This window comes from Fundulus heteroclitus, chromosome 2 (genome assembly GCF_011125445.2).
Source record: "Fundulus heteroclitus isolate FHET01 chromosome 2, MU-UCD_Fhet_4.1, whole genome shotgun sequence".
Classification (NCBI taxonomy): Eukaryota; Metazoa; Chordata; class Actinopteri; order Cyprinodontiformes; family Fundulidae; genus Fundulus; species Fundulus heteroclitus.
In genome coordinates, this window is record NC_046362.1 from 39,754,052 (window position 1) to 39,771,244 (window position 17,193).

Genomic DNA, 17,193 nt, shown 5'->3' on the forward strand with positions numbered 1-17,193 from the left:
AGTTCTGAGTGCAGAAACCGTACAGAACCAGGGAGTTGGGTCCATTTCTGGCTTAAATTCAGTTTTCATTGTTCTAATGAAAAACTCATTTTAGGACTGAATGTTGGGCTTTCATCGCCTGCAGGCCAGAACCACCAGACTGTGTGAAATGGGCCAGAGTTTGAAGTAGAACCGTTTATTGAGCGGAACCTTTAAACCCGTTTATAGAACCTGTCAGACAGCATGAAGCAGGTTAATGGATCTGGTTCCAAAGGTTAAAGGCTTTGGACTCCAGAGAACCACGGCCAGAACCCTCATTCAGTTTGAGAACACGGAACAACGAGGAACATCAGCAGGCCTCCTTGGGAGAGCCGCAGGGCCAGAACCACTGCTGACCCAAAAGAACACAAAGACCCGTTTGATGATGATCTCCAAGACATCTGGGACGATATTCTGTGGACTGATGGGCCAAAGTGGACCCAGGGTTCAGAACCAGAACATCAGGCCTACAGTCCAACACGGTGGTGGCAGTGTGGTGGTCTGGGCCGCTTCAGAACCTGAACAACGTCCAGCGGTCCATGGAACCAAGGGTTCTGCTGTCCCCGGCTCGTAAAAACAAGGTTTTGGAGTGGCCTAGTCAAAGTCTGGACTTAAATCTAAATGAAATAACGCAGGAAAACTCCCATGTGTCTGAAATCCATTCTGCAAAGCAGAGCGGGTCCAACATTCAGAACCAGGACAAGCAGTGATCCGGTTTGGGAGTAAATACGTTTTCATAAAGAACCGGAGATTTGTTCCTTAATAACCGAATCATTGTTGGTTTTTAACTTTAGTTTTATTGTGTGAAACATCTGAGTGTAGCAAAAGAAAAGACAGACGTGTAAGAAGGCAGATTCTGCAGAACTTTATGCTCCACAGACTCCAGACGGAGTCCCAACAGACTGAAGTGACCCAGAAGCATCCCGACCCGTTAGGAGCAGACCCAGACTGAAGGCGCCGTGGTTCTGCTGAACTCGTTAGTGTGAGGAGGCCCGTCAGACGGAGGTGGACGGGTCAAACGTCTGTCCACAGGTGCAGGACAGAGGGTTCTGGTACCAACACCTGCTGCAGTACTCGTTGCCACAGTAGTGGCACAGAACCAGCGGGTTCCTGGAGGACGGCCTCCCGCAGGAGCATCTTCCCAGCGCGCTGGTTTCATGCGTGGTCCGGCACAGTTTGCCCTCCACGCAGGCGGCGCCGTGGAGGACGTTGCAGGAGCGGCACAGCAGCTGCGGGTCCGCCTTAGCAGACTCGCAGTGGTAGCTGATTGGCCGCCTCCCCGGGCCCTCGCAGCGGGACTCCTCCCCCTCCCCCCCGCTGGCGTCCTCCACCCGGTGGTGGCTCACGTTGCACTCAGCCAGGTCAGCGCAGGTGATGCTGTGGAAGGCGTTGCAGTCAAAGCAGCGCTGCAGGCGGAGAGGAGGAGCAGCGAGGCACCTGCAGCGCACGTCTGACCTACGCCCCCCCGGCTCCTCTTCCTCCTCCTCCTCCTCCTCACTTCCAGGTTCCTCCTCCTCCTCTCGGTACAGATCCACTTCTGCTTCGGCTGCCAGCTGCAGCCCCACGTTGTCCACAGCCACCTGCCGAGAGACGGGACAGCAGGAGATTAGTGGTTCTGATCCGTTTAAAGGGGACCGGACCGGTACCGGTACCGCAGACGACCACCGGTCCCAGCAACTAAGCCCTGGAGAGGATTTATGCACTAAAATCTATTAAACTCCAGTCACCAACAGAACCAGACTTCTGAGCTTTTTATGGGCCCAATATGTTTCAGAACCCCAAGAACCTAGAAATCCTGACTTATTTGTCACAACCGGGTCAGAAAAGTCACTTCAGGCGGGCCAAGAGGCGCTAACCTGACTCCAGATGGATTTGCTCCGCATATCCATCTGGAAACCTTCCGTTGAAGTAATTTTGGGAAGGGGCGAAAATACTGGTCAGCTGATTGGCCTATGTTGGTGATAGACGGGCCAAATAAACCAATCAGATTCGTTGTTGCTCGTAACAGAGCGACGACGAAAACACAACCACAAGCCAAGCTACTCTTGCTGCTGCAGGTAAAGGCTCGTTAGCTCAGCAAAGAAATACTCTGTAATTCCGATAAAACTTGCTCGATAGCCACGCTAACGCTAGTTTCATCGGCTGAAGCCGCCATGTTCTTTAGACTGAACTGTCGCGCTTCTCGTTGCGTCACACCTCAACCCGCCTCAGCTTCAGAAAGTCTGGAGTAATGATGAGTACCAAGCTTTATACTACTGCCTAACAAAGGCCTGTAAGGCTTATAACATGCAGATTCAGCAGAAACAGGTCCACTACTTAGTAATGGGCCGTCGTTAAAGCCATTAATCAATCAATCAAATTTTATTGTCAATTACAATTTGCATTGCAATCGAAAAATCAGTTCCAGTACAACCGTCCATCACATAAACAAACAAACATTTTGGGGGAACGATTGATGAGGCCTTGCGTTGCCAAGGAACGCAGCCAGCCAGCCGCTGCTACTTCAGCGCAGCCGTCAAGGCCGCATTCCTCCAAACGGGCTCAGAACCCCGCCTGCACAGAGTTCATGAGGCGCTGCCCTTTAAACTGTCGAAGGAAGAGCAACAACATGGGGGAAAGAGGGGGGGGAGAAAAAAACAGACAGATGTTTGCCTATTCATGCTCTCACCTATAAAGAGACAAACAACCGACACAAATTAAGCCAGCAGATTGAACCGTTTTATGGAAAACTAGTCCAGTTGTTTTGTTTTTTCCTGTTTTTGGAATGACCTGATGACTGAGAATCTTCACCAGCATAAAGACTTTCACGTTTCTCAGCGGCTGTAAATACTTTTAATTATTTACTTTTATACATTTCTTCATTTCTTCCACTAGATTTCAGCTAAATTTGCTGTTTATGAATAACAAATGACAACGGAGCAGCCGACCAGAGACTGAAGACCACCTGGTGGTCTGTGCCAGGTGAGGCCAGGTGAGTCCAGGTAAGGCTAGGTGAGGCCAGGTGAGGCCAGGTAAGGCCAGGTGAGGCCAGGTGAGGCCAGGTGAGGCCAGGTAAGGCCAGGTGAGGCCAGGTGAGGCCAGATGCTCGCTCTGCTTCCTCAGCTGGATGAAGGTTCGGGCTTATTGGTCCATGAAAGACCGACTTGGACGTTGTGGACTCAGTAGAACCTGATCAGAAGCTAAAGACTCTAAAGGCTTGAAGCTCCCAGGAAGCGCTTCATTTATCTCTTGGTGTGTGCCTGTCTTGGGTCACGCGTTCACTTCCTGTCCGGTTTGTCTCAGAACGACACAGGTACCTGTGAAGGGACACAGGTACCTGTACAGGAGCGATCAGCGGACACACCTGCAGGCGGAGTCCTCTCTGCCGCTCCCTCACCAGGCTCAGCTCCCATTGGCCGTCGCCCCCGCGCCCCCCCAGGGCCCGCAGCAGGAGGCGGCACTCGCAGCGGGCCAGGAAGAAGGCGCAGGACAGACGCAGCAGGTCTTCCAGGGCGGCGGGGCTGACTCTGGCCGACTGCAGGCGCAGCTGCTCGGGCCGGGCCGGGCCGGGCCGGTACCCCAGCAGGCCGAAGAGGCGCTCGGCCAGCGCCAGCGGCAGCACCGGGGCGATGAAGTGGGTGAAGGTACCGGAGTACATCTACAGGAAGCAGAAGGCAGACTTTGAGTGGTGGGCAGAATCAGAACCACGGTTCTGGTCGCTGACCCGCTACCTTGATGACTTTGTACTCCTCCCTCCAGGGACCCAGGTAGAGGTTCAGCGCCGCCTGCTCCAGAACCTCGAAGGCTTTGGCCAGCCCCCGCAGCCCCCGGCCGGCCCCGCCCCTCCGGCCGTAGGCCGCGGACGGAGCCGCCATCAGCGCCTCCTCCATGGCCCCCAGAGGGTCCAGGCCCAGACAGTGGACCTCCCGAGGATCCGCGTCCTCCAGCAGCCCGTCCACCTGCGTCCGCAGCGTCTCGTCCCTGCAGGCCAGGCAGGAGCCGCGTCCCAGGATCTGCTGCTCCAGGACGCGGTCGTAGGCGTCCACCAGACCGCCGCCTCTGTGCCGCCGGGCGCCAGCCTCCGACATCCTGGAGGAGAAACCAGAGAGAGCGTCACATGGGGCAGCGGGCGGCAGCCTATCCAGTTAGTCACAGTTAGCATTAGCTCAGCCACATCGAGCTCAGCGGTTAAACGTCACAGTTAGCATTAGCTTAGCCACATTTACACCAACAGCCAGAGCTCAACGGTTAAACATCACAGTTAGCATTAGCTTAGCCACATTTACACCAACAGCCAGAGCTCAACGGTTAAACGTCACAGTTAGCATTAGCTTAGCCACATCGAGCTCAACGGTTAAACATCACAGTTAGCATTAGCTTAGCCACATTTACACCAACAGCCAGAGCTCAGCGGTTAAACATCACAGTTAGCATTAGCTTAGCCACATCGAGCTCAGCGGTTAAACGTCACAGTTAGCATTAGCTTAGCCACATTTACACCAACAGCCATCCTCTCCTACCTCCTCCTTCCTTCAACATTGAGTCTTTCTCTTTGTTCAAATCTAAACTCACGTTCAAAATTTAATCATGATTTTCTGTTTCCTCTAATTATGACCATGTTGCTTTTACCACTTATTGTTTTACCTGCACAGTAACTTTGAGTGTTTTGAAAGGCGCTTGAAATAAAATGTATTATTATTATTAAGTAAGAGACAATTTATAAAAAGGCATCCAAGATGTCAGGTTGATGCGTTTGTGGTTAAACGGGTTCCTGTAGAACCCTGAACCGGATCTTTCTGTCATCAACAGAACCGCCACCTGGACCCAATTATTCTGCTCAGATTCCTGGAAACGTTTTAAATAAAAACTGGATCAACTGGACCGGAAAGATTTATGTGGAGGTTAAATCTGGGCCCGGATGGAGCGGTTCAGAACTCAAAGTCTAATATTTACATCAAACCCGTGAAAAGCTGCGACCCAAATAGGCTTTAGTTGTCCAGCAGAACATCTGGGCTGAATGTTTCTGACCCGGTTGAATAAATGTGAGTTAGGTCCTTTGATTTGGACCAACGGTACCGTCCCTGTCTACAGTATATTCTAGACACCACTGAGTTAAATGTGTTAAAAACTGTTTGCTATTATTGGATCAGAACCGGCTCAACATGAAGTAAACGTGTTACTGATTAAAAACGTTCTGCTCAGCCTCAGGTGGATCAGACACCTGAGTCGTAAACCCAGATGATGCCGTAGATGCAGATAAAACAGAACCAGGACCTCCTGCAGAACCCATCCATCCTGGTTCTGGCCCAGAAATCACTTCAGCAAAATGAAACTGGAAGTTCTGGTTTTGGTTTGCCACGTTGACGTCACCATTCCTGGATCACAAACGGCTCTGAGAAGAACCTCTTCAGAACCTCTGATCAAAGCAGGATAAGATTAACCCGAGTCAGAACTTTGGGTTTAAAGCAGAACCTCGGTTCTGGTGGTTTAACGGCTGGAGAACATGTACATCTTTCTTCATTTAGAGACAAAGCAACACCTTTACAGACCAGCACCTGTGTTTAAAGAACGACCCAGAATGACCCAGTTCTGGTTGGTTCCGACCCAGATTAACTACAGAAAACCAAAGTCAGCACCGAGTTGGAGGCCAACTTCAGCGCCGTTGAAAGTTCTCAGCTCGACCCAAAAGGAAAGTTGGTTCCGGTCTTGGACCCTCTCCGAATCAAAGCTCGGTTCTGGCCTGCTCACACGGTTCAGCTCTGACGTCACCTGGGCTTTGATTAATTCTCAAGACAGAATATATTTTCATTTTTCTCAGAGAAATCTCGGTTCCGTTTGAAAGCCACCGTGGGGTGAAGGCCGAACAGTTCGGTTATGGGTCCAAACACCTACGGGACAACAGAAGGAGCAGAACCTCACCTGGAAAAGGACTTTTCAGCTGTTCGGTGGCAAAAACAAAACTACATTTCCGTCTGTGGAGGAGGAGCTTCCGGATTGGCAGATATTGTCACGTGCTTTGGTTATTTCCCAGCAAGGAGCGCTTGGTGTAATCACCGGAGTACTCCGGTGGGGCAAAGGCGTTTAAAGCATAGACATAATATAAGAGTAGACCCCGCATTGACTGTCGCTGCGCAGGAATTACGGCCGCCATCTTGGGGCGGTCGACTTGCTACCCTAACCTGCTGATTCAAGCTGAACACACTAATGATGCCTCAGCACTGTGCGGCTCATTTTTGTTTAAATCGAGGGACTATTTACGTTAGGGCTCGAGGAATAACTTTTCACAAGTAAGATGAACAGATATCGTTTATATTTTTGATTAGAATGTGATTTTTCTAAAATTAGGCAGAGAGATACAGGTCTACACGTCCAAGTCTTTGTGACTTAGTCTCTCCAAAACTGCATCTGCTCCATGAAGGAATCAGAGCTTTGTTAGACATTAGTGAATAAACAGCATGTGTGTGTGTATTTATATATATATATATATATATATATATATATATATATATATATATATATATATATATATATATATATATATATATATATGTATGTAGAGAGAGAGAGAGAGAGAGAGAGAGAGTTCATTTGCAAAAACAGATAACTCCGTTTTTATAAATTAAGAAAAACATACTTTTTATTATTTAGTTAAGGTGATACCAGTCAAACTAACCTACCTGATGAATTTGATCAGGTAAGAGCGACATAACAAAATAATGGCATCTCAAAAATACACCTTCATTAAAAGGACCCCCCACACACACACACACACACATTTGCATTGATGAGCCGATCATTACAGTTCTCAAACATAATCGATGGTGGCATGTCGTTTTATTCGAAAAATGAGAATCTTGACCAGCATGTCGGTTAATAAGATTCTTTTTGCCCAGAAGAACAACAACTACCGATAACTATGGTTTTTCTCCCTAAAACACACACCTGCACCGCGGGCTTTAGAAGAAAAAAACGCTACAGAGCGGAGTCAGGATGCAGCGGCTCAGTGAGAAGAGCAGTGAAATACATGTGACTCGCTATTTGTCCTACTGTACTTTTCATAATCATTTTTAATTTTCTCCCGTTCTAATACAATGACTCGGGTCGCGGTGGAGCGGTGCTGATCTCCACATTTGAAGCATTCAGTTCGTATTGATGATCAAATTAGTAATTTACAGCACAGTAGTTATTTGTGAAAAAAAAAAAAAAAAAAAAAAAAAAACGTTTATACAGTACTTTTATTTGTTAAACAAATACTTGGGCCTGTAAAAAGGTTGTTCTTTGGTTTCAATGTACTATGGAGCAGGCTAAATAAAGACTACTACTTCATGGACTTCGCCTACCACGGGTTCTTTTTGGAATATATATATATATATATATATATATATATATATATATATATATATATATATATATATATATATATATATATATATATGTGTGTATGTTTTTGTATATAGTGATAACAAAAAATTATTAAATGTATGAGTGGCTGTGTTTTGCAGCATACATAAATTCTGTCAGAATATTCAATTACTTTTAACCACACTAAGAACATTTAACTGCACTGAACCATTTGTTATAACAGCTATAGCTTTAAAGTTTTCAGAAAAAAAACAACGTGAAAATTAGTTCAATAATCAGCAAGTATAGTTGACTTAAATTGATTCTGCACCTGGTTAACACATTACACTGAGCTGAGTTCTCGACCGCCCCAAGATGGCGCCCCTAAATCTCGTCCGTGCCTATAGGCGAGAGCGGTCGATGCGGGGTCTACTCTTTATATATGTCTATGGTTTAAAGGTAACAACTGAGACATGGCGGGTTCCAAAGTTTTACAGTAAAAAATATGACAAATGGGGCGTGTTTTTGTATTCACTACATCTTTTTGTTTAATATTTATTTATTTATTTATTTAAAGCACATCATCAAAAAAAAAGAAAAACGTAACATCAACATCAGCCAGGTCACCAGTCCTGATGGGTGTTTAAATGCATCTGTTCCTCAGAGATTTGATAGAGAACCTGGTGAACAAAGGCAAGGAGAAGCAGCCAAGAGGCCCTTGGTAACTCTGGAGGAGCTGCAGAGATCTACAGCTCAGCTAGAGAATCTCAGCACATCTGGCTTTTATGGAAGAGGAGCAAGAAGAAGCCATTTTAGAAAGAAAGCCAGAAAAAGTCCAGTGTGCAGTTCGTAACACGCCATATTGGAGACATTGAGGATTTCTCTTGAATGTTCCCAGAACTACATCTAAACGTTGGGCTGACTTTCTGTCAGTCTGGTCGCTGTGGCTGGCTCACCACCGTCAGCGTGGGAATGGACCGGTGGCTCTAGCGTTTATTCTAGTGTGGAGATTTGCAGCCTTCTGACTTCATAGAAGCGCTTTACAAATCGATATCTTTGTAAACGGTATGACTTCCTCATTGCTTTCTGCATTAGACAATGTAGCTCCCTTGAAAAAGAAGGTGATTATTCACAGGAAGCTGGCTCCTTGGTTTAATTCAGAGCTGCGTTCCTTAAAGTACAATGTTAGGAAATTGGAGAGAAAATGGCGCTCTACACACCAAGAGGAATCCTACTTAATCTGGAGGGACAGACTATTGTTGTATAACAAGACCCTTCGCAGAGTTAGAGCAGCATATTTTTCATCATTAATTGAGGAGAACAAAAAAAATCCTAGATTTCTCTTCAGTACAGTTGCCAAACTTACCCAGAGCCACAGCTCTGTTGATCCATCCATTCCCTTAGCTCTTAGTAGTAATGATTTTATGGGACTCTTCATAAATAAAATGTAATCCATTAAAAATAAAATAATTGTTTCTCTCCAGTTTACACCTCCATGACCACAACATTCCTGCTGCGAGCCAGCCTAACGAGGAGCCTAACGAGGAGCCTAACGAGGAGCCTAACGAGGAGCCTAACGAGGAGCCAAACTAGGAGCCTAACGAGGAGCCTAACGAGGAGCCTAACGAGGAGCCTAACGAGGAGCCAAACGAGGAGCCTAACGAGGAGCCTAACGAGGAGCCTGACGAGGAGCCTGACGAGGAGCCTGACGAGGAGCCTAACGAGGAGCCTAACGACTCTCCATTGTTGGGGCGATCAGTTCCAGGTGAATCTACAGGTGAGTCTAAGCTCTAAGGGGCCTGCAGGTCCATAAAGCTGGAACTCCTCACTACTGCAGACATTTAGAACTGAGAAAGCTTCCTAAATGGAAGAGAAACGTCTAAAGCTTCGGAACAGAAGTCAGTTTTTAACTTTTTTTGGATTCTGTGGGGATATTGCTGTCAGCGCTGCTCCTCCTCAGGTAGGACGATGGCACCTGGAGGTCCGGTTAGTGATGACCTTGGCTGTCTACCCACCATGGACACTCATCGTTTCCTGTCCTCTCTGCCAGTGGGAGTCCCTACAAACACATAAATTCCCTTATTGGTCCAACAAGCCTCTCCCAGTTAAATCACTGAAAACTACAGAACACTAAATCCACGTTGATATTTCCGTTATTATTGTTTTTCAGGTCTTTCAGTCAAACCTAATACCAGGCAGTGATAAACACAGTGAACTGAATAAAGACAGGCTCGGTCCACTAGATGGCGCTGCCTCTCCACAGAAAATATTCAAGGAATCTGATGAACATATCGAGACCAGTTTAACCTAAATGTACATCAGGTTATGCAAATACATAATAATAAACCTGTGACGTGTGTAACCACAGCTCAGCCACTGCATAAATAAATAAATACTTACATTTCTTAAACCAGTCATACTGGAATTATCCTGTTTTTAACAAAATAAGTAAAAATCTAATTGAGATATTTTAAAACAACTAGCAGTAGCTGGAATTAAATTATAATTTCATGCTAACCTCATCGATCATCTAAGACGTCACAAATCTCCCTAAAACTAAAACATCAGAAATCTGTGAACTCTAGTCTTGGCGCCTGAGAGCAGAAGCCAGGCCCATCCCTCCATGGTGGGCTGGGAGCCACAGGCGGGGCTCCGGGGGCTCAGAGGGGCGGATCGTGGCCCTCAGCTTGAGTCTAAAGCTCCCTGGTGTGCGCCTCAGCTCCAGTCCAGTGAAGGAGCCGCGGTGCATCTCTGCTCGTCCAGCAGCGGTCATGTCCACCTCTGACAGGGTTGTGTTGGTTCTGGGAGGAGCGGGGACCGTGGGTTCTGGCATAGTCAAAGCCCTGCTGGACAAAGGTACTCTCCTCTCTTTCTAACTATTATGATAAGTAGCATTAAACTAGTTTATTATTATAGCCGGCTGCTGGTGACAGTGGCTCCATATTTTATGAAGTTATCTTTAGAAGTTTTATGTTTTTTATTTGCTTCTAGCCGTGTCTTTTTGTCTGATGAGTTCAGTCTCTGTTGCTTTTAGACAACTTTAGATCAGCGTCTAACTCTGTTTTTGCTACTGTCACACCCGGATTTGTCCATTATGTGACAATAAAGGCATTTCTTATCTTATTATTATCATTATCCACTCAACATTTTAACGTTTTTTCCTCAGGCAGCACAGTCTTAGGCACAGATTCACTCTTCAGCTTTGCTCCAATGTTTCTCTGCATTAAAGACACGATTTTAAACATGAGAAGATCTGAGCAAACGCTGCAAAATGATTAGATTCAGCTATTAAAGGAAGGCATGTGAGGTTTAGGTTATTGCTGTGCTAACGTAATGTTGGAGTCTGGAACAAGCAAAAGGTCTCAAGGCAAAAACGTTCATAAATAGAAATATAGAATCAGTTCAGTCTTCCACACGGATTCCAGGTGAGAGCCGAGTTATCAAGTAATGCAGCTAAAATCAGTTTATTAGAATTAGAATACTTTGCTGTCTATGAAATCCCAACGGATGGCATTGAGTCCATGGCTTTGCAGCAATCCCTCATACTGAGCATGCATGAAGCGACAGTGGAGAGGAAAACTCCCCTTTAACAGGGAGGAGAACCTCCAGCAGAACCAGAACCAGGCTCAGTATGAACGCTCATCTGCCTCCACCCACTGGGGCTTAGAGAAGACAGAGCAGAGACACAGAAAGCACAGAAGCTCACATTGACCCAGGAATACTTTCTATGTTAGAGAAGACAGAGCAGAGACACAGAAAGCTCAGAAGCTCACATTGACCCAGGAGTACTTTCTATGTTAGAGAAGACAGAGCAGAGACACAGAAAGCACAGAAGCTCACATTGACCCAGGAGTACTTTCTATGTTAGAGAAGACAGAGCAGAGACACAGAAAGCTCAGAAGCTCACATTGACCCAGGAGTACTTTCTATGTCAGAGAAGACAGAGCAGAGACACAGAAAGCACAGAAGCTCACATTGACCCAGGAGTACTTTCTATGGTAGAGAAGACAGAGCAGAGACACAGAAAGCTCAGAAGCTCACATTGACCCAGGAGTACTTTCTATGTTAGACGAGACAGAGCAGAGACACAGAAAGCTCAGAAGCTCACATTGACCCAGGAGTACTTTCTATGCTAGAGAAGACAGAGCAGAGACACAGAAAGCACAGAAGCTCACATTGACCCAGGAGTACTTTCTATGTTAGACGAGACAGAGCAGAGACACAGAAAGCTCAGAAGCTCACATTGACCCAGGAGTACTTTCTATGTTAGAGAAGACAGAGCAGAGACACAGAAAGCACAGAAGCTCACGTTGACCCAGGAGTACTTTCTATGCTAGATGGTAATAGAGGATGATCTGTATCGACCCACTGGGGGTTAGAGAAGATGATTCCATACATCATCAATCTTCTGTCCTTCCTTCCTTCCTCCCTCCTCGGGTCACAGAGGACTCAGAGTGGGACCTGGTCTCTGTTCACAGTGAAACCAGAACTCCATTTCCCATCATCCCATCTGTCTAATCGTAGTTTATAGGCAGCCTAATGGCTGTTTCTGGTCTCAGAGCTTTAATCTGCTTCTCTGCTGTGGAGAGGAGACTTTTCTAGGTGCTCATTTAAGGCTTTAGTTTAATTGTGACTCAGATGGACGCCGGCTGCTCTGGTTGTGGTTCATCATGTGAATTTCTGCTGTCTGCAGGTTTTAAAGTTGCAGTGATCTCCAGAGACGCCAGCAGACTGGACAGACTGCGGACCTTCGTCTCTCCCAACACTCAGCAGAACCTCATCACTGTGGTGGGAAACGTGGGTACGTTGCTGTGAGAACTTTAGCCACAGCCATTAAAACTCCTGCTGAGTCTCTTCTTAAACCTGTGAACACGCGGTACCAACCTGGGTCCATGACAGGAGGTCCATGGTCCTCCACAATGATCAGGTAGGTGCTAAGCAGAGTCCACGTCCTGGTGCCGTGTGTTCACAGGTAGAAGACACACCTGAGCGTCATGTGATGTAAAAACCCAGATTCATCGGACCAGGCCACCTTCTGCTGTGTTGAGGCCCGGTTCTGAAACTCACACGGTGGTTCTTTAGCACCGGACTGGGTCAGCATGGACACCAGGTCTACAGGTGAAATATAAAAACAGGTGGGGGAGGGGGTCTCCGTGCTTCAGCTGGAGATCAGGTTGAACTTGTCTTGAAACCATTTTTAGTGGAGAAGTTTTCAGGCTTTCCTCACAGAGATGCATGTTGGGCTCCTGCAGAGCTGTGAGGAACAGGGCAGCATCACGTCGGAGCTCTGAAGCTCTGCGTCTCTGTTTCCAGGCTCAGAGGATGGAGCAGAAGAGGCCAAGCAGGCCCTGCTGGAGCAGGTGGGGAAGGTGACCGACATCGTTTCTTCTCTGGGCTTCAGCTGGTGGCAGGGCGGCCCCCCCCACACCCAGACCCTCAAAGACCTGCACTGGGTCAGCACACTGCAGCAAACATGGTTCTAGGCACCGGCGCTTTGGTTTCTACTCATTGCTCTAATGTTCTCCCTGCAGGTAATCGAGACGTTGCTCTTCAGCACCTTTGTTTCCTGGAAGGCGTTCTTCCCGTTGGTGAGGGACACCGCCGAGTCCAGCTACACCGTCATCACAGGTAGGGTTTTCAACCCGCACACTCTGCCAGGAACCGTCACAAACTAAATGAGCTAAGACAAAAATCAGTCCCTCACCAAAGTATTCACACCTCTGGAACGTTTCCAGGCTGTGTCACGATCCAACGTCAAGCTTCGGTTCATTTTATTAACACAAAGTAAAGCATCGCTGTGAAACAACTGCAAATAATTACATTTTCACTAATAAAATCTGAACAGTGTGGCATGCATTTATATTCCTCCCCGGGTCAGTGCTCTGTAGAACTGCAGTGGGTCGTCTCTGTTATTTAACCAGGTTAATCCTTTTGAGATAAAGTATCTCTTTTAGACAAGAAGAAATATCTATTTTAGCCCTAAAACAATAAATACAGTTTTTTGGTCATATGAGACACATGGTGGACTGCAAGGATGTCACAGAGCTTTAAGTTGAGGATCAGCTAAAGACCAACATGATTTCTTCTTCAGTTTAAACAACAAACAGCAGAAGATCCATCGATCAGAGACTGGAGGTCATCGTCTCCACCTCAGTGTCCACATCTCATCTTTTTATTAAACAGCTCAAGCTAATATTGAATGGAGAACATCTGGGAACATCAGTTTTCAAGTCTTGCCACAGGTTCTCAACAGGATTCATGTCTGGACTTTGACTAGGCCATTTAAATCCACTAGTCTGCTCTGATCTAATCCATCCCATAATATCTCTGGCTACATGTTCAGGGTGGTTCTCCTGCTGGAAGGTGGACCTCCACCCCAGTCTCAGGTTTTCTATCTTCCTGAAGAAGAGCCTCCCCACAGCATGCTGCCACCACCAGCAGCTGATGTTCAGGCTGATGTGCAGAGTTAGGGTTCCTGAGGACCCTGGTCCTCGCAGGTCCATCATGTTTCAGGGGTCTCCTTGCTGCCACACACCTGACTTAAATCAATGAATGATTACGAGGCCTCAGCAGCACTTATGGCTGCAGAGGTCATGCAGTCACCTGAATCAGGTGAGCTGGAACAGAGGCACGTCTAAAACATGCAGGACTCATTCCCCTAGGAACCACTTACAAACCCTGAGAACTTCACAGAACTCTCTGTGTTGGTCTGTCATCAAATCCCACTAAAACAGGAAGTTTGGTGTAGGAAGAAGACAGAACGTCCGTGTTTAAAGCTTGTGGACACTGAGAAGGTTTTAAAGCTGCAGACATGCCAACAGACAGCTGATGGAGGCTGGTGTGTGTCACAGGAGGAGCTGGAGAGAAGCTGCTGATGCCAGGGACGGGCTTCCTGACGGTGGGAGCAGCCAGCGCTCTAGCTTTCTGCCAGGTGCTGCGAGAGGAATACCCTGAGGTGCCCTGCAAACTCAACCAGGTGAGACTCTGCTGGGATTAGAGTCTCCTTCTCCACTGGTACCAACCCAGAGCGGGCCGCTACGGGTCGGGTCGCTTCTTCAGCTTTTCCATGAGAAACTAGAACCGTTAGTATTTTTAGTAGCTGCTTGGCTGCAGCTCCATCTGTTCAGAGTTCAGAGTGAAAATGTGCCACAGGTCTGAAGCTAAGATGGCGGACGCGTCAGCAAAGCTAGCCGCTAGCAGTGCTAGCTCATGCAACAGTTAGCTTCTGAAGCGTAACTCTGAGCCTCAAGATGGCGGCCGGTGATTTACCATAACAACTTTATTTATGAAGCACTTTATACACCGACAGGACCAAAGTGCTGTACACAATCATAAAATACAATGCAATTATAAAATAGATAGAATGGAATCTAAAATACATATCAGTATACAGACACAATAAAACAAAGTGAAACCTCTCAGATTTTTCCAAAAGCCAAAGAAAAAAGATTAGTCTTAAGAAGGGACTTAAAAACAGCGAGTGAAGAGGCCTGTTTTACGCTCAAAGGCAGATCATTGCACAGATTAGTAGCTGCTACAGAAAAAGCACAATCCCTTCTGAGCGTGCATTTTGTCTTTGGGACCCTCAGAAGAAACTGATCAGCTGACCTGAGGGAACAGGGGGGGGGGTGTAAGAAAGTAACAGACAGATAGCGAGGGGCAAGGCCATTAAGAGCTTTAAAAACAAATAAAAGGATTTAAAAATCAATCCTAAAATGTACTAGTAACCAGTGTAAGGAAGCTAAAATAGGGGAAATGTGGTCAAATGTTCGTGTAGCTGTTAAAAGAAGTGCAGCAGCATTTTATGCCCTCTGAAGCTGGGAAATATGTAAATCATTGACTCCTATATAAAGTGCATTACAGTAATCCAGCCGTGTGGTCACAAATGCATGGATCACTGTTTTAAATTGCTGTCTGGAAAGAACAGAATAGACTTCACAATATCTTGCAGCTAAGGGCCTCAAAGTAGCTTCAGCCCAGATGATAAACTAGTGCTAACAGCGGTTAGCTTAGCTCTGGCCGCTACCTGCAAAATGGCTCTGACCAAGATAATAAGCTAATTCGTTAGTGGAGGGCTGAGAGCGAAGGACGGTTACTGAATGACACAAAAGCTTTGACAAAAGCAGAGAGAAAAAGAAAAACGAGTTCTAAGGCCGATCAACGCGGCTCTGCCCTCACAAATCAAAGAGCACAAATAACAGATTATAAAGTAGATTAAGTCCCACACATTGGAAATATTCACCAAAGTTCAACATAATGCCGTAACTCTATTCCTATGAAGATTCTGCCCAGGCACAAACATCAGCTTCTAGGTGTTTAAAGGAAAAACATCTCTTTTACTTTCTGGTTGCACGGCTCAGCGTCTTCAGATCTAAGTCAGTGTTAGCAGGGAGGTGAAGACGTTTCCTTTTGGCGCGCAGAGCACGACGGTCTCCGGCTGAAACTACGCCGTCCTGCCTCACCTGGGGGGGGGGGGGACTTGGCGGTGAGGCGTCTCAGTTGAGCGGCAGCGGCAGCTTCTTGACCGGCTCGGCGGATTTGTTTGACCAAAACGCTTCATTGATTCATTAGGAGATGCTGGATCTGGCAGAATTCCCTCTCGGGTTGAATTAAAGATGAATTATTGTTAAATTGGAGTCCAGAGCTCCTCCACAGAGGGAAAGGTGAGCCCACCTTGGATAGGTGCCACAGAGAGAAGAGCAAAGGTGGAGGTTTGCCGTTGTTCATCTGGCTGTAAAGTGCAGAGCATTTAAACTGGTTAGAGAGCTCAGCTGCATACAGCGAAGAGCTAACGCTAAACTAGCCCTGCAGGGTCTCTATTGTTTCAGAATCAGAACCAAACTTCACACCTCCTGCCTGCATTCAGACACACTTCAGCAGTTTCACAGGCAGCGCCGTAGTTTCTTGGACATCCATGCAACTTTCACAGTTCTTTATCTTGCAGATTCTAATGTGCGCTCTCCTCTATTTGCACATTTAACTTCTCCAGGAATGTCCAATACATTCATAATTTACATCGTTCTGTAAAATGACCATCTGTCTTCTTAGACTCATATATTTAAAGATGCAAAGGCTATTTGCCCATTTTTAGCTCCTCAGGAAGTGCTGTCAGTGCGTTCCACTGTTTTAACGCGTTTCATGAGCCGGCGTCTCATCTAACACGATGACAGCAGAGATTCTTGATTGTGCTGTTAGCATGGGGGGATGTGAACAGCAGTGATGACGATGCTCCATCTGCAACCTCCTCTTCCTTTCATCTTCTCTCCTCTTCCTCACTGGCAGGTGAAGATCAACACAGGTGTGGCGACTCCAGAGCGCATGGCACCTGGCTACCTGAATCACCTGGACCTGGGCGAGGCCGTGGCAGCGCTGGTGGAAAGAGGAAGCTCCTCCCACACCGTGTTCGCTGTCAGCAGCCCTGCAGACCTAAAGACTGTCCTCCTGGAGGGGAACCTTTAGAGAACCTGCAGCAACTCCTGTTTGCCAGCATGTTCCAGCAGCTTTGCTTGTTTCATGGGTTCTGCATGGGTTCTGTAATGTCCTGCTTGTTCAAAGATGATCAACTCATACTTTTGCATGTATTGTAGTTTTAAAGGTAAAATAAGAAGACAGTTTTAAATGTTTCCATGTGGACATCCACAGCAAACACACCCTCAGCATGGTGCATTTCTGCACATTATTGGAAACCTGGAGCTAGAGCAGAGGAACCAACAGCAGAACCAACATGTTTGATAAGAAGTTTACCGACACTCTCCACAGGGACAGGCGTCATTTATTTAGAGCTTTTAAAAACTAATTTACACTCATGATAAAATGATTCTGCTGCAAAGATAATAAAGAAACATTGAAACTGTA

At 46.7% G+C, this 17,193-nt stretch overlaps 2 protein-coding genes across 3 annotated transcripts; one reads left to right on the forward strand and one right to left on the reverse strand.

The window, feature by feature from the left end:
- Nucleotides 1-795: 795 nt before the first annotated feature.
- Nucleotides 796-5,971, reverse strand: spata2l (spermatogenesis associated 2-like). 2 transcript variants are annotated; one of them, XM_012870418.3, is made up of 4 exons: nt 5,917-5,971; nt 3,729-4,086; nt 3,362-3,655; nt 796-1,598 (listed from the first exon to the last, which is right to left on the reverse strand). In XM_012870418.3, the coding sequence occupies exons 2-4, from the start codon at nt 4,083-4,085 to the stop codon at nt 1,014-1,016; spliced, it is 1,236 nt and encodes a 411-aa protein (XP_012725872.2). In that variant the 5' UTR covers nt 4,086; nt 5,917-5,971; the 3' UTR covers nt 796-1,013. The 2 variants fall into 2 exon arrangements, with proteins under 2 accessions (XP_012725872.2, XP_035982995.1); XM_036127102.1 differs by lacking the exon at nt 5,917-5,971 and adding an exon at nt 5,553-5,899.
- Nucleotides 5,972-10,031: 4,060 nt separating this feature from the next.
- Nucleotides 10,032-17,193, forward strand: si:dkey-238o13.4 (SDR family oxidoreductase). The gene is made up of 6 exons (XM_012870451.3): nt 10,032-10,194; nt 12,032-12,139; nt 12,652-12,791; nt 12,870-12,966; nt 14,190-14,314; nt 16,621-17,193. The coding sequence occupies exons 1-6, from the start codon at nt 10,110-10,112 to the stop codon at nt 16,795-16,797; spliced, it is 732 nt and encodes a 243-aa protein (XP_012725905.2). The 5' UTR covers nt 10,032-10,109; the 3' UTR covers nt 16,798-17,193.

Coding starts and splice junctions, on each gene's coding strand:
- spata2l (XM_012870418.3), bottom strand. CDS start 4,085: ATGTCGGAGGCTGGCGCCCGGCGGCACAGAGGCGGCGGTCTGGTGGAC. Junction 3,656..3,728: donor AGGAGTACAAAGTCATCAAG/GTAGCGGGTCAG, acceptor TGCTTCCTGTAG/ATGTACTCCGGTACCTTCAC. Junction 1,599..3,361: donor AGAGAGGACTCCGCCTGCAG/GTGTGTCCGCTG, acceptor GTCTCTCGGCAG/GTGGCTGTGGACAACGTGGG.
- si:dkey-238o13.4 (XM_012870451.3), top strand. CDS start 10,110: ATGTCCACCTCTGACAGGGTTGTGTTGGTTCTGGGAGGAGCGGGGACC. Junction 10,195..12,031: donor CAAAGCCCTGCTGGACAAAG/GTACTCTCCTCT, acceptor TGCTGTCTGCAG/GTTTTAAAGTTGCAGTGATC. Junction 12,792..12,869: donor CCCTCAAAGACCTGCACTGG/GTCAGCACACTG, acceptor TTCTCCCTGCAG/GTAATCGAGACGTTGCTCTT.